This window comes from Tachypleus tridentatus, chromosome 2 (genome assembly GCF_004210375.1).
Source record: "Tachypleus tridentatus isolate NWPU-2018 chromosome 2, ASM421037v1, whole genome shotgun sequence".
NCBI classification, from domain to species: domain Eukaryota; kingdom Metazoa; phylum Arthropoda; class Merostomata; order Xiphosura; family Limulidae; genus Tachypleus; species Tachypleus tridentatus.
The window spans coordinates 57,152,587-57,167,660 of NC_134826.1; the positions used below are offsets into that span (position 1 = coordinate 57,152,587).

At 34.3% G+C, this 15,074-nt stretch overlaps 1 protein-coding gene across 5 annotated transcripts in view; it reads left to right on the forward strand.

Moving 5' to 3' along the window:
• Positions 1 to 15,074, forward strand: part of LOC143243908 (coiled-coil domain-containing protein 63-like) — a 76,874-nt gene that overhangs the window by 19,808 nt on the left and 41,992 nt on the right. For all 5 annotated transcript variants that reach the window (XM_076487683.1, XM_076487680.1, XM_076487681.1 and 2 more), the window contains exon 4: positions 12,660 to 12,782. In XM_076487683.1, the coding sequence (XP_076343798.1) occupies positions 12,660 to 12,782 (123 nt within the window). The remainder of the gene's footprint in view (positions 1 to 12,659; positions 12,783 to 15,074) is intronic.

Below are 15,074 nucleotides of genomic sequence, written 5' to 3' on the forward strand. Positions count from 1 at the left end.
GCAGCCACCACTGGTTTCAATGGTAACTGATTATTCCTAGACTTGCTAGTTATTCTCCCTTTATGGTTTTTCATATACTGTTCTTCCAGCTTGATTGTCTTGTCCCTGTCTTTTGGAGCTCTTTTTTTAACAGTGACATGTCAGTTGATCATGAACTGTTCACATATTATTAGATCAGTAAATCTCTCAAAACTGTTTCCACACTTGGCTAAACTGATTCACAGTTTCTAGAGGCTAGACTTTTTTGAACTTTTTTGAAAAATTTAATAAATTAATTTGAAATGCAAAGATCAAACCAGTCACACCTCTTTCTGCATCCACTTAAGGATTCCACTTTAAAACACCAATTTCTGTAAAATATGAAATAGGATAAACTGTTTGATCTACAACTGTTATCACTAGAACTGTCCTTTGTATAACTACAGGACCTTTCTGGATTTCTTCTGCCATGTTGCTGTCAATCCAGTTCCAGAATTTTGCTTGTCAGTTAAACAAAATTGCTCAATTGAGATATTAACAGATAATGATGGAAAGGTACCATGAGAGGCATATCAGGTTCAGTTTGAAATAATCTCTAAGGTGGGTAAAAAAGAGTAAACAACAAGCAATTTATCTTGCTGTCCACTTTAAAAGCATCATCTTTAATGACATTAAGCAACCTTTCAGTTGACAACCATAATTATTCAACTATTGGTAGCTGCCTTATGCAAGAGTTTCAGAGAGAAACACTAAAAGGAATTATCTGAAAAAAGTTCAGGAGTGGAAATAAGAAATCTTAGACAAACTTGGGGAAGATTTGTAAAAATTTAAGCAGTATTTTACATTTTGAACAGTTGATAGGTGAAAACAAGATTGAACAAGGTGACTGCATTAATTCTGAACTAGTTAAGAAAAAATTGGAAAGTTTAAAGAATAATAAGGGTCCTTAGCCAGATAATATTTCTCCAAGGGTTTTGAAAGAGGTTAAAAATTAGATATATAAGTTGCTTGCTACTATTTTTTTTAGTCCTTGAATAGTGGACAGTTACAAGAGGATTGGAAGTTAGCTAATGTGTAACTCCTCTTTTCAAGTGAAGTAATAAAAAATTGTCCCAGTAATTATTGATCTATTGGCTTTACTTCAGTTGTGGGAAAAGTTTTGAAAAGTTTGATAAAAGATGTTTTGCAATGTCCTTTAACAAAGTTTATATTTTTATTGGATAGTCAGCATGGTTTCACTAAAGGAAAATTTTGCTTTATAAATCTTTTAACATTCTTTGAAAAGGTTATTGCTTTCGTAGATGAGGGTGTAAATTTGTTGTATCTGACATGGTGCAACATAAAAGGCTTGTAAGTGTGCAGGATATGTTAGCAAATTAGATTGAATAGTGGTTTGATGGGGTTTGACAAACTGGATTTATGTCACAAGTGTTTGTTTGTTTGGAATTGAGCACAAAACTACATGATGGGCTGTCTGTGCTCTGCCTACTACAGGTATCAAAATCTGGTTTCAAGTGGTATCAGTCTGCAGACATATCACTTTGCCACTAGGGGCATGTTACAAGTGAGGTACTTCAGGGCTCAGTGTTAGTACCTTTGTTCTTTTTTATTTATATCAGTGAAATAGATGAAAGAATGGTCAATAAATGACTTAAATTTTCTGATAATATCAAGGTCTTGGGTATTGCTGGAGGATGCAGCTGATATTACAAGAGTATTTAGAACATTTAGTGAGTAGGGCAAATAAATGGCAAATGGGTTTTAATTGTGATAAATCAAGATATTGTATATGGGTTATCATAATTTGGATTATATGTATAATTTGGATGGGAATAACCTTAAGAATATCATGAAAGAAAAGGATTTTGGTATAATGGTTGACCAGTCTCTGAATCCATCCAAGCATTGTGCTGTTCATAGTGGTAGTTTAAGTTGGATTTTAGTTGGTATGCACAGAAATATTGAATACAAGTTTAAAGAGGTTATAATTTCATTGTATATGCCACTGGTTAGGCAACATTTGGAGTATTGTGTTCAGTCTTAGGCTCCTTACCTCAATAAAGATATTGAATTATTGGAAATAGTTCATGGAAGGATTACTAAAATGGTTTCTGAGATAAAGGGATTGTCATGTTTGACGGGATTGAAATTCTCAAATTTTTCTCTTGAAAAAGTAAGAGTTAGGGGGGATCTGATTCAGCTAAAACAGTTTAATTTTTCTAACTGGGTTGTTGGTGTTTGTAATGGGTTGATTTCAGATGTGGAGGCAGTGAGCTTAAGAGAAAGCTTGAAAGTATATGAATGATAAGGATTGGCATTAAGATTTTTTAAAATTATTTTTATTTAGTTTAGAAGATGGAAGAGCTGAAATGAACCAGTAAATCCCATGTTGTTCCAAAACATTACTTGATGTTATCATCCTGCCTGAATGTCTCACATGAAATGATGGATTTGTTGTCATGTGATCAATTCAATGATGTTATCATAAAAGATGAGGATATGTGAATTAGGCTGAAGTAAAAAGGTGTGCATCTTTAAAGGAAACTTTCCAGTTGGCAATGGAATTTGAATCCATTAAAGTCCCAGATAAACAACTAAAGCACCCTCTAGAAGTTATGGGACAATCAGGTCAATTAGTATTGAATTATTTACTTACCTTGAATATAGTCTTGATGCAAATAGCAAGTAGGCATAAAGTTTCAGTAAAGGAAAAATTTGGAAGATATTCTTACAGTGAAAAACTTTTCTACATCTCATGATGTATGATTAATTGACAATGAGTGAGTGGGTATATCAGGTATTTCATGTGGAGACATAGATGTGACTTTTGGCTAGCTTCAGACAGCATCACAATTTCTGATGAGGAAATCCTTGTGAACAATAAAACAATTACTACAACAATTACTACTTCCAATCATGACAATGAGGGCAATTATTGTACTGCCAAGAAGTAAAATACTTATACTAGAATTTATTAGGAATAAATTTACATCTAGTGAGTGAGACATAATTGAGTCAAACATTCCAGTGTGTCCTGAGAAATTATTGGTTTAAAAATTGCTCATGGATTTTAAGAAATTTGAGTCAAGTTTTGATGTGTAACTGTAAAGGTAGTACTTCTACATTAATGAACATCAGAAGTAATCACTTTTGAGGCATTTCTAAGGAATCTGATGTCAAATCCTTACCAAAGGAAAGCTTACCACCTAATTAACAAGAGCTGTATGATAGGAGGTATGAAAATCTTACAGTTGATGAATTGCACAACATACGTAATTTACTCATGAAATATAATGATACCTTCTCCAGTGGGAGTGATGACTTAGGCTGAACAAGTAAAATATCTCATAAGAGTACCACTGGCAATGTAGCATCAATACATCAGTTAGGAAGTTGACTCCTATATGTCAAACAAGCTGAGATTCCTGAAGAGAAGGGAGCCATGAAGTAAGAAGGAGTAATAGAACTGAGTACTAGTTTTTTGTTATCATATTTTGTGTTTGTGATGAAGAAAGATGGATTCACAAGATTTTGCTTGGACAGTTGCAAAGTGATTGATTTTATGACGGTGAATGGCTGCACATTGGCAATTATTGACTTTACTATGAATGCTTTATTTGAATTAAAATAGTTTTTCTACATTAAATAATAAGGTTGGATATTAAGATGTACAAAGGGACAAAGGTAATAAGAAAAGACCATTTTCATTGCAGTAAATATATTGTAGCAATTTGCTGTGTTACCATTTGCATTACTGAATGCATCTGCTGTGTTTCAGTGACTATGGGAGTGTGCTTTCTCTGAACCACCCTAGAACATCATACTTATCTCCTTAAATCCTTAAATAATGTAATCACACATAGGAAGAACTCTAATAATGCCAGTGATGGGCTTAAAACGTTCTGGATTGAATATAATCCCAAGAGCTCTGAATTATTCCATCTATAGGTGAGTCTTATGAGTCACGTGGTCAGCAGAGTAGGAGTGTATATATCCTGTCTATGATTACGTTTGTCGAGAATAGCCCAAGAAATTGTTTGAGGAAAGGGAATTTTTTAACTTTACTCTGTCATGATCCTAGTGACTTTATGGTAAGTCTGGGTTCGTAGTGTTAAATGTTGGGTTTTGATACGTGTGGTAGGCACAGATATAACCTATTGTGTAGGTTATTGCTTAACTATAAATAAACTTACTATTATTATTATTTTGTAAAACCATTTTCTGACACTGCTCAAGGCTCATATTCTTCACAAGTTACTTGAAAAAAACAGTTTTGTTTCACTGCTGATTGTCAAAAAACTTTCAGTAAACTGAAGAAAATATTAACAGCTAGTCCTGTATTAGCATACCAAGTTCTTGAAGAACCATTCAGATGCAGATGCTAGTGATTTTGCATGGAAGCAGTGTTGTCACAAGTACAAATCAGAAAAAAATATGTAATTGCTTACTACAGCAAGACAATAAATGCTGCAGGAAGGAAATATTGTAAATTATGGAAAGAACTACTAAGACATTTCTTTAGTGGACAGAAGTTTAAACACCATACAAGTCATACAGAATTAAAGTAGCTGGTAAATTTTTAAAATTCAGAGGGTCTTATAGCAAGAATACAATAGAAACTTTGGGAGTAAGACATTAAAATCATGTGTTGCCCACAATGGAACTATGTAACTGCTTATGCACTATCCTAGTAACCCTGCATTAATGAAGAATTTCAACACTGTTAAAAGAAGTATGAGATAGGAAAGAAAAATAACCTAATGTAAAATATAATCCATGTTACAGCGAAGAACTGATGTGGTCAAACATTTAACTTAAAGTTTTACAGGCAAAAGATACAAGTTTGAAATCAGTCATTCAATGAATCATGATTAGTGAACAGAAACATGGGCTACAATTGGCACATCCACAGTCTCTGCATTCAGAAGCATTCCTTTATTTTCACATCTTTCTAATAGTTATGCACTTTAGATAGTAAGAAGACACTAATGAGTGTAAAAGAATGAGTTTGTTAGGTTGTGTGCTGTAGATTTGTATGGAATTGATGTAAATTATATTACCTTTATTAGAAGCAGAAAGTTCGATGACAGAGACAGCATGGATACAGCTTACAGTAGTACTGTGTTGAAGCAACACTAGAAAGAGTTGCTGTATATGCCATTGAGTAACAGTAGTAATATATACATCATGGTTGTGATGGACTGTTTCATGCAACAGCCAGAAACAAAAGCTATTCTGATCAGAAAGTAGAAATACTAACAGATAAGTTTGTCACTGAATTTGTTTCAAATATTTAGGGTGCTTAGGGAATTTCATTTAGATCAAATAAGTCTTCCAAAACACACTTACCTCTGCTGACACTGACATATATTCCTTGACCTTCAACTTTGCCCATCGAAGCATTGGTCTCATTTGCTTCAGTCATTTATATCCCACTTAAATGCCCTTGGCAGTATTTGTCTAGTAATATTGTCCACCTATATCAATGAGCCCTTTATCCTAGTACTGTATATAAGCACCTCACTCACATAATGTAATAACTTTTTCATGACAAACTGTTTGGTCATAATTTTCTCTGATGAAATGCTGTGCTTATTTATGTTATTGACTACAATTTTAGTATTGTATTGTGGATTTCTGCACAATTATAATTTCTTTACCAAAAATTATTTTGCTATTTTGCACCATGAATTCTTGTGCTTCTGTTGCCAACTTGAAGGCTAAATGACCCTTTTGTATTCTTTGTTATGTACACCTCTCAAAGGTTTGGGGGTACTCTTAGTTGAGGCTGTTGATTTGTTGAGAGATGGGAACATATATTAGAACTTAGGGTATCTCTCCTCAGGGTTTTGAGGATGCTTTTTTTGGTGATCTAGGACATTCTGGGTGGAATTTAAAATCAGTTTTCTGGCACCTTCCTTAGGTTGGATTCTTACAGGACTAATATTGATCAATCCTCTCCTGCTTCTTTTTTCAATTATTCACTCTGGTTTATGAGGATTGGAGCTTTCTCCAGTTATCTTTGAATATCTTCCTCTTTGATGGCAAAAAGGTTATGGGTGACTACTTTCTTTTCCCTAGTTCACTCGATATTGTCACTCATGCTGGGATTTTTGCCACTCAGTTATATAAGGGGATAGCTATGCCTTGTCCCCCCCACATTTGTTGGAACAGTACGCATTAACTTATCACCACAAGGAGGATGTCTATTTAGCTGTGCAAAATCTGGGCCCCTTTTTGGATATGTGGGGTTCCAGACTGAAGCCTATGATCAGTTTGAACAGATCACAGTTTTCTTGCATTCATCTGACCCTCAGTACTATACTGATATATTTATCTTTTCTTCAACGTTTGTGTGGAAAATGTTGATAGTATCCATTGCTGACTTTCACAATAGGGAGATTATCAGCTTCTGCTTTCTCTTTGTTTTCATGGTTTGTGCGTTATTGGGATGGGTATCTATGAATGTCTTGTTGGACGGCATTCATCTACCTACTTAGTTATGAAAGGCTCCTTGTATCCATTTATTGCTGTTTACAGGTATTCTGGAAGCACATATACATTGTCCCTTGATATATTTATACACACAATAGATCTTGTCCTTATCCTCATGGCTCCTTTGCTCAGACAGACTGACACCAACAACCTTGGTTACTATTCTGTACTAGTATAGTCTGTAGGTACACAGCTATATCATTTTCTGGAAGTATAGATTTCCTTCACCACAAATCCATGGTTTTTCTTAGCTCTGGCATTGAGATTGGTTATTCAGTTCACATCTTATCCTTTATTCTTCTGACCTGTGATGTTTCTACCTCCAAAAAAGTCTGCAGTGTTGCTTTTTGTTCCAAAGTTGTAAGGGGCTAGGTAATCAAAGGGAGACAGTAGAGAGAGTAAATCCTTGTCTTCCATGATTTTATTTCCATCTTTTTGTTGTGTCCCAAAAGATGGGACATTGGCATCCAATCATCTTTCTTTCTCATCTCAATCAATCTTTGGATCCTCCTTGGTTAACATTTCCATAGCCAAGTCATTCTGCCAGTTTATACATTTTGTGCTGAAGGGCCAGGCTCTGCATTTCAGGCTTCTGACCTTTTGCCTGGCATCTGCATCATATGCTTTCTGCAGAGTAGTAAGAATTTTTTCTCATCACTGTCTGTCTTTGGGCCTGTGCACATATTATTATATGAACAGCTGTCTACTTTTACTTCTAGCACCATCTTATTAGGTCACAAAAAGCACACCCAGGTCTTTCTTTCCAAGGCTACCAAGGCTGAATTTTTTATGAGAATGCAAAAATTAATTTTGTTGCAGACTCAATACATTGTACATCTGGGGGTCTTTTCAAATTTGAGTCAGGCTCAGCTAACTCCCATCCTGCTCCAGGCTATGGAGGTAGGAGACACACTCTTATTTGCATCTCCTCCTACTATATGGATGGCTCTCTTTTTTTGTGGGGGATATAGCCATCCATCAAATTTCTCATTCCTGTGGGATGGGCACACACATGTTGTCCCTTCAGTGGTCACTGAGTGATCAATAGGACATGACCTCCAATCCAATGGATCATCCATATTAGATCTTGAGTGTTGGTTGGATCATAACCACACTATTATCAGTGTTTCTCTTTCTCCCCTTATTCTGAGGCTCTTCTTTTCATGGATGACTTACTTTAGGAGTGGGTGTGTATATCAGTGGTCAGGAATTCCAGGGTCTGTGGACAGATGATGCACCTTTTCTCCACATCAGCATTTTAGAGCTCCTTGCTGTTCATTTGGCAATGGTTCATGGTCTGCTTCACTTGCCAAAGGAAAATAGGCATCATTTATTCCAACAATTTCACTGTGGTATTTTACATTTCTTGTCAAGGGAGCACACATTCTCAATACCTTTGTTTTTGGATTTTGGATGTTCTGTACTGGGCTCATTCCTATTTTATCAGACTCCTAGCTTGATGTCTTCTGTGAAGTAATGAATTTAATAGCAGATCATCTATCTAGGACAAACCTCATTTTCTTATGATACTTCACGAGGTCTTCCAATTAATTTTCTTACAGTTTGGCTTTCTAATAATTATATATATTTCCAATAATTAACTCATTTACCATTCATTGGAACTTTCAACTGCAATGTATTTGGTCCTTTGGTACCTCATTCTTGGACTTTGGCAATAGATATATTCAGTCATGACTGTAAGCCTTCCTCCCAATTTATCTGTTATACAGAGTTCTGATTATGGTTTGATCCACTCCATGTTGAGTGCTATTGGTTGCCCAGTAGTGGCTGACACAACTGTTTTCCTCTTTTTCTGTACCTTCAACAGGTTCTGCCTCTATCTCTTCCTCTTTGGCCATCTCTGTTTCAGTAACCTTGATTTAACATTTTATACTCAGACATTCAGAAGTTCAAACTTCATAACTGGATGTTGTGCTGTCCTTTGCATGACATCAGAGTTTAACTTTCTAAAGTTGCTTTGTATTTGGCTCAATCTCTTTATTCACCCACAACAGCTATTTAGCAATGTAAATGGCACACTTATCTTATCAGGAAATTGAACCCACTTTATCCAACTGTTTCAATCATATCCTGTTTTTTGATGTGGTGTTTTGAAAAAGATCTTGTTTTATCTACCATTACCTTTTCTAAGGAGTCTTGTTGACTACTTCTTTGGTATTCAAAATATTGGAAGGTTTTTAAGTCTCCTGTTCTATCTGCCATACTTAAATCTTTTTGCATTCCCAGTTGTTTTTTATGCCCTATTAAGAGTAGTCAGGTGAAATGTATTCACACCAGCTCGTTTTGCATTTCTAGAAATTATCGTTTAATTCATTGGAATCCTTTGGTTTCCCACAATTTATCCCCTGTTACCTTAACGAGGTGACTTTGCAAACTGATTCATATTGCTTATTCTGGTCTATCTTTACAGGTGAGGAATATGCTGCAAGTTACATCTCATCAGATTCATCATATTTCTATGTCTTTAGTCACCTGTTTGAATTGTCTTCTGTTGCACGTTATGCAGGCTGGTATGTAAACTTCTCCCAGTACTTTTCTTTGCCATTACTTAATGTAATCTTGTAGTTTCTTTTTCTGAGAGTTTCTGCTAGACTGTAACAAGGGATGAGTATTTCTTTTTTCTTGTTTTTTTCTCTTCACTTCCATTGGTTTTCTTTTTCCAGGGTCTTTTATCTCTTTTTCACAGGATCTCACTCTGTGATGAATGTTGCCCAGGCAACATTTTTCTCATTACACTTCCATTCTAGCAACCAATATTTCACTGTTATTACTCCTAGTTGCAAGAGGCTCTGTAAAAATTAGGTGTTCCATAAGGCCACCTATGAGTTCACCAGGGGGTATTACTATTCTATGCTTAATAGCTACTCATGGACTGTCTTGAGTAAAGCTAAAGGGGTTCTACCTATCCCTGCTGATTATCAGTCTGAATAAAGTGAGGTCAGCTTGCTATTAAGAATTCATGGAACTTGGCTCACCTATAGCACTGTTTTCAAAGCACTGTTCCTTAAGACTCCCCCATGCTTATTAACCTCCCAGATGTTTACCACACCTGGCTTCTGATTACTAAGTTGGTGGACAGAGGATTTCCTCCAGAGTGTTCAAGTGAATTCCTCTCAGAGAAGAGTCCCTGAATGTTTTCCCAGTTGAAAGTAGAAGCTGAACTAGCCTACTTGGAAACCTACTTGCAATATTTTTTCAAATTTGACACTCAACTGTTCAGTTGAGTTCTGAGAAATTTATTACTCATGTAAAGAAGTTGACTATCTTCTCATACTACCAAATGCAAAGTGGTTCCATCCTAGGTTCTTGGCTGAGTACAATGTTTCCACATCCTTCTCATAATTCTGGGGGTAAATGGAATGCTCCTTACCCACTTTATATGTATGTTCATAATTCCATACTGGATGAGTTTTGTTCCTTTGGTTGGATATGGCATTTCCAATCCCATCATTCTAAGCCTTTAGAGCCTCTTTAAGTGTACAAGAAGGCTTTCCACTTTGGTGTTGCTTACTTTCTTGTCATGAGTCCGGTGTCTTGAAATGTATCACTTTATGGCTACAAGTTGGGGTTCATTATATATTATTTTTATCTGAAGTTGAAGTCCAATTGGCCTAGCTGCCAAAGTGGGATGTACGAACCACGATCCTGTAATTCCAACCCTGAGTAGTGGAACCTTGGCTGTCTGGTTGGGACTAGCTAATAGTGATCATAAATCATGTAAAATCTCACCTTTTCTCCTGGAACTACATTACAGGTGACAAGCATATGTGTTGTGGATGTAGTGAAGTTCCTCCACTTGAGTACTTATCTCGGTATTCTAATGGTCTATGTAAATGCTTTCTGTAAGGATAATGCCCTCACCAGTCTCTCTACTTTCTCAATGTGGGATTGTAGCTATCGGTGTCAGTGGAGGTAAAAATGTTTTGAAAGTTAAAATTTTACTATTTTTAAAATGTATTTGTAATAATTCTTACCTTCACTGAGACTCTTCCTCCCCACTAAGATGCAGTGTTAGTGACTGAGATGGTGTAAGTCTTGAAAAAGTGATAACATTATCTGAGTATGGTTCTTATATACAGTACCAGGATTGAGGTCAAATTGACTTAGATGGAGAATATAATAAGATAAATATAGCCAATGGCATTTAATTGGGTTGTAAAAGACTGGGGAAAGTGAGACAAATACTTAGATGGGCAAAGATGAAGGTTGAAGAATATCTGTCAAGGTCAGTGAAAATAAGTATTATTGGAAACACATAGAGAATGTTAGCTTTGAATCAGCCTTGATTGTGGAAGTGTGAAAGGGCTTGGAATAGAATAAACTAGGACAACATTTCTTCATCCACTTTCTGACAGAATGGCAAAGAAATACAACCACACACTCGTAAATAACATAGTCATTTATGTGGATTACATCAAAAAATATGGGATCGTGATCTTTCACTACTAATGAGTTCTTGAATGACAGTACATGAAGCTATAGCTAACACATCATCATTGTTAATGTTTAGGAAAGAACACATGGTGATACCGGACCATGGTGATACTTACGTTCTACTGATAATTGCTCAGCAGAATTTTATACAGGATATTCAAAGAGACTAATGAACATTATTGATATCATGAATAACCTAAGTAACCTAGTGTAAAATAAAAAAACCTCTGTGACTTTAGTGCTAATAAAACTGTGTTTCATATTGTATATTTATAAAATCCCCAACATAAGAGAGGACAGGCATTCCAAACTATAGGTCATCAACTGTAATCATCTTTAGAAGTAAACTGGTGAGAGAAGACCCCACTAGTTAATTCAGAAAATATTTTAACAGTGCTAATTAAACTTACTAGAGTCCCTAACTTCTCATCTGTATACCACAATTTTCAGAAAAGAAACTCACTAAAAAGACTTGGTGTATGGACAGTTTAGACATGATAAAATAAGCTGCCAGAACTTTTGTTTGTACTTTACTTAATAGCAGTCCAAGTATCAAAGGTGTTGAGTATGTTACATTAAAACAGTATTAAATATGCAAATCAGCAAGTCACATTACAACCACAGGTGATATAAGATTACTGTGGAAAAGAATGTGTCATAATTACTATTTTGACATTGATTAGCATTTTATAGGTTAAATGATTCTACCAAAAATGAATCACTTTTGAAAAGGGTAAGTAACAACCCTTTCCAACTACAAATATTCATATAGTGAGAAGTTAGAATTTTAAAGATAGAATAACACTTGTACTTAAAAGCATTGGAAAACAAAGGAAGATAGGTCAACTGGGGGCATCAGGACAATCCAGAAAAAAAATTACCTGCAACAAGTGGTAAGTAAAGTGCAGCATCTTCTAACAATTGAAAATCCATGAACACAAATTTTAGTGGAAAAAAAAACTGTTTGTATGCCCCAACTAACAGTACACAGCATAATAAAAAATTATCTCCATTTAGAAAAGTAACACAGTTTTCTTTCATGACATATTTCAAGCAGTTGGAGACAAAATAGGTATTCATGCTATTTCATATTACATTGTTACACACAGTGGATTAAAGAAAGTGTAAATAGAGGAATGATGTTCTTTGAATGTTAAAACCTTACATTGTATCATTTTGTGATGAAAACTGGAATACAGGATGGTTGTAAAGATACACAATTATCAGATTGAGCAGGATTGAGTGTAGTGATAGGGACTGTAATAATATGTTGAAGCTTCACTCTGATTCTCATATAATGTTTTCTTAAGTTATGTATAATAGCATTTTCTTATTAAAGCCTTAATTTTGTTATAATTAATATTAAGTGTCAACATGTACAATAAGATTCATTTAAGGAATAAATGTTTCTGTCAGTTTGTAGTGTGTGCTAACTGCTTACTAATGTTAACTTTGTCAATGGGGCATTTGAGAGCATTATGTTTCCAAGCTTTGAAATTTAAATATTAAACAAAACTTGTTATGATGAATCTTTTCTTCCATAGCAAAGTACTGAAATACCACAGTAACAGAAACTTTATCTTACTAAATATTATCTAAAATTGTGGTATGTAATGATTTCAAGCTAATTTTTTTTGTATCACATATATACTTGAAGATATAAATTTATTTCTATTTATTAAGGCATAAAATTTATGGTCATAATTATAAGTCAAATTTTATTTGAACAGATTCGTCAAGTTGAACAACAGATTAAACATCAACAAAAGTTGATGCTTCATGTGCCTAAAGGGCAAGTTCAAGAAGTAATAAATCAGAAAAGAATATGGACACTTGAAAATCGCCTAAACAATGCAAGTACATTTCATATTAATGTATTTAGGTAAAACAAAAATTTTAATTAGAAAAGTTTCAACAATAATTTGGAGTTGTAACCTGAGGATACAAATCTTACAGTATGATTATTTAATGACATGTAAATGAATTTATATATTTTACATTGCATTGCTAAAATAAGACTATCAAAATATTTTAGATTTAGATTAAAGCAATTAGCACAAGCCTACAGAAGTAACTGAACAGTTAAAGGACTTATAAGAAATGGGTGTTTTGTGTTTGTTTTTGAATTTCATATAAAGCTATACGAGGGCTATCTCCACTAGCTATCCCTAATTTAGTAGTGTAAGACTACAGGGAAGGCATCACCATCTACTGCCAACTCATGGGCCACTTTTACCAATGAATAGTGAGATTTATTGTCATAATATAATGCTCCCACAGCTGAAAGGGCAAACATGTTTGGTGTGAGTGGGATTTGAAACCACAACCCTCAGATTGTGAGTTGAACGACCTTACCATCTGATATGTCAGGCCAGGGTGTTTTGTGAGCCATAGGTTTGACATTGTTTCATGGCAAGTAAATTCAATGAAGTTCATGTAAAGAGTAAAGAGTATAATTAGTTGAACATACAACATATAGGTATTCAGGAACACGTAAAACACTGGTACATATATATTTAATTTACCAACAGTTTGTTTGTTCTTCTGAGATGCTCATTAAGATTTCTATAACATACATTTAAAATATTATCAGTAATTTCAGTTGTTATAATGTATAACATGATTGTGCTGCTAGATTATGTAAAAATGTTTATTCAGTTACATGAAGCTTGAGCAGCAAAAGTTCTTGATTGAAGTTAAAATAGACATCTTCATTTGGGCATTGATAACAAATGCAGTGTGACTGGTGAACTGAGCTTGACTTTACAGAACAAGCTGGGTAAGAACAACTCTCACTCCTGCTGTCTATGCAACCTTGCTCTTTTATACTGGCAGACAGAATGCTGGTAATTTTCCATGTAGAACCAAAACTGTAATTGTAACACATGACTTTAACTCTGGTATATTTATTTCATGGACAATACTCATACATCTGACTAATTCTTATTTTTCTTTAATTTCTCAGAATGTAACATGCCATACTTGATATAGTGTCTATAATTTGTAAGAGAGCCTAGAATTCAGGCCACTCAGTCTCTGGCCTATACTGACTCCTCTATCACAACCATCCATTTTCTACGGCTTGAGTTTTCTTGTATAATTTCATTACTTTTTCACCTCTATTTTCCCTCTCTAATGTTTCATCTTGGAATTTTGCTTTAATTGAGTGTGCTTTCTTATGACTTGAATTTCTGCAATACCTTATTTGGTTATTGAGCACACAATAACCAAAGTGTTCATTGCCTTGCATAATAGCTAATTTACATAGTACTTTTATATGGCATTCAGTTCACTGTAATTATTGTTTACTGATTTTCACCTATCAAGCAGTTGTTTCAAACTTTTCAATTCCCTACTTTTACAGCACCTGCTGCTTAATGTTAGGGTAAGTGACACCAGAAGAATACATGAAACTGCAATGAAGCATCTTAAACCATTTGAAAAATATTGTAAATGCATGAATAATATGCTCTTTAATGTTGTGACCACCCATTTATGTAGATATACATAGATTTACTACCATATTCCTCATTTCTGTGAGTAGATATACTATTGTTTAATAATTTTTAGATTAGACTATTAAATGTAGAACTAATAGAAGATATTAGAATTAGGTCTTGGGTGATGTAGGAGAAAAGGTTACTAGAAACAGATAGAAAAAAGTAGAGAATTCTGTAAATTAAATTTCAAAAACAGCTATAATCATACCACTGACTGTAGAGATTAGAAGTTTTCCATTTACTTTTAAACAATGAGGCCATGGTAATTGTTTTGGACATAAATGATTCTTAGCAAAATAAGTATTTTTATCACAGTGTCCAGTAATCTTTGGTACATTCCAGAAATCTTGCTGTTACTGATATCTTTGTTATAATACATAATGTTACAATTCGTTTTATTGAACATACTTAAGCACAAATAAATGTAACACAGGTGTTTGGGAACATTGTCTGTAGTTGTTGAACATATCTTGACATAGATGGTGAGTATCGGTAAATCATTTTTGAATAATTTAATTTTCTAAAATTATTTTTTATTCAAAATAAACTAAAACAAAGCATTTTTACAGTACATTACTAAAGTTTATATCTTTATTATGTAGAGTTTAGTTTGAACTTTTAACTCCTTAAATCTGAGTAGACACC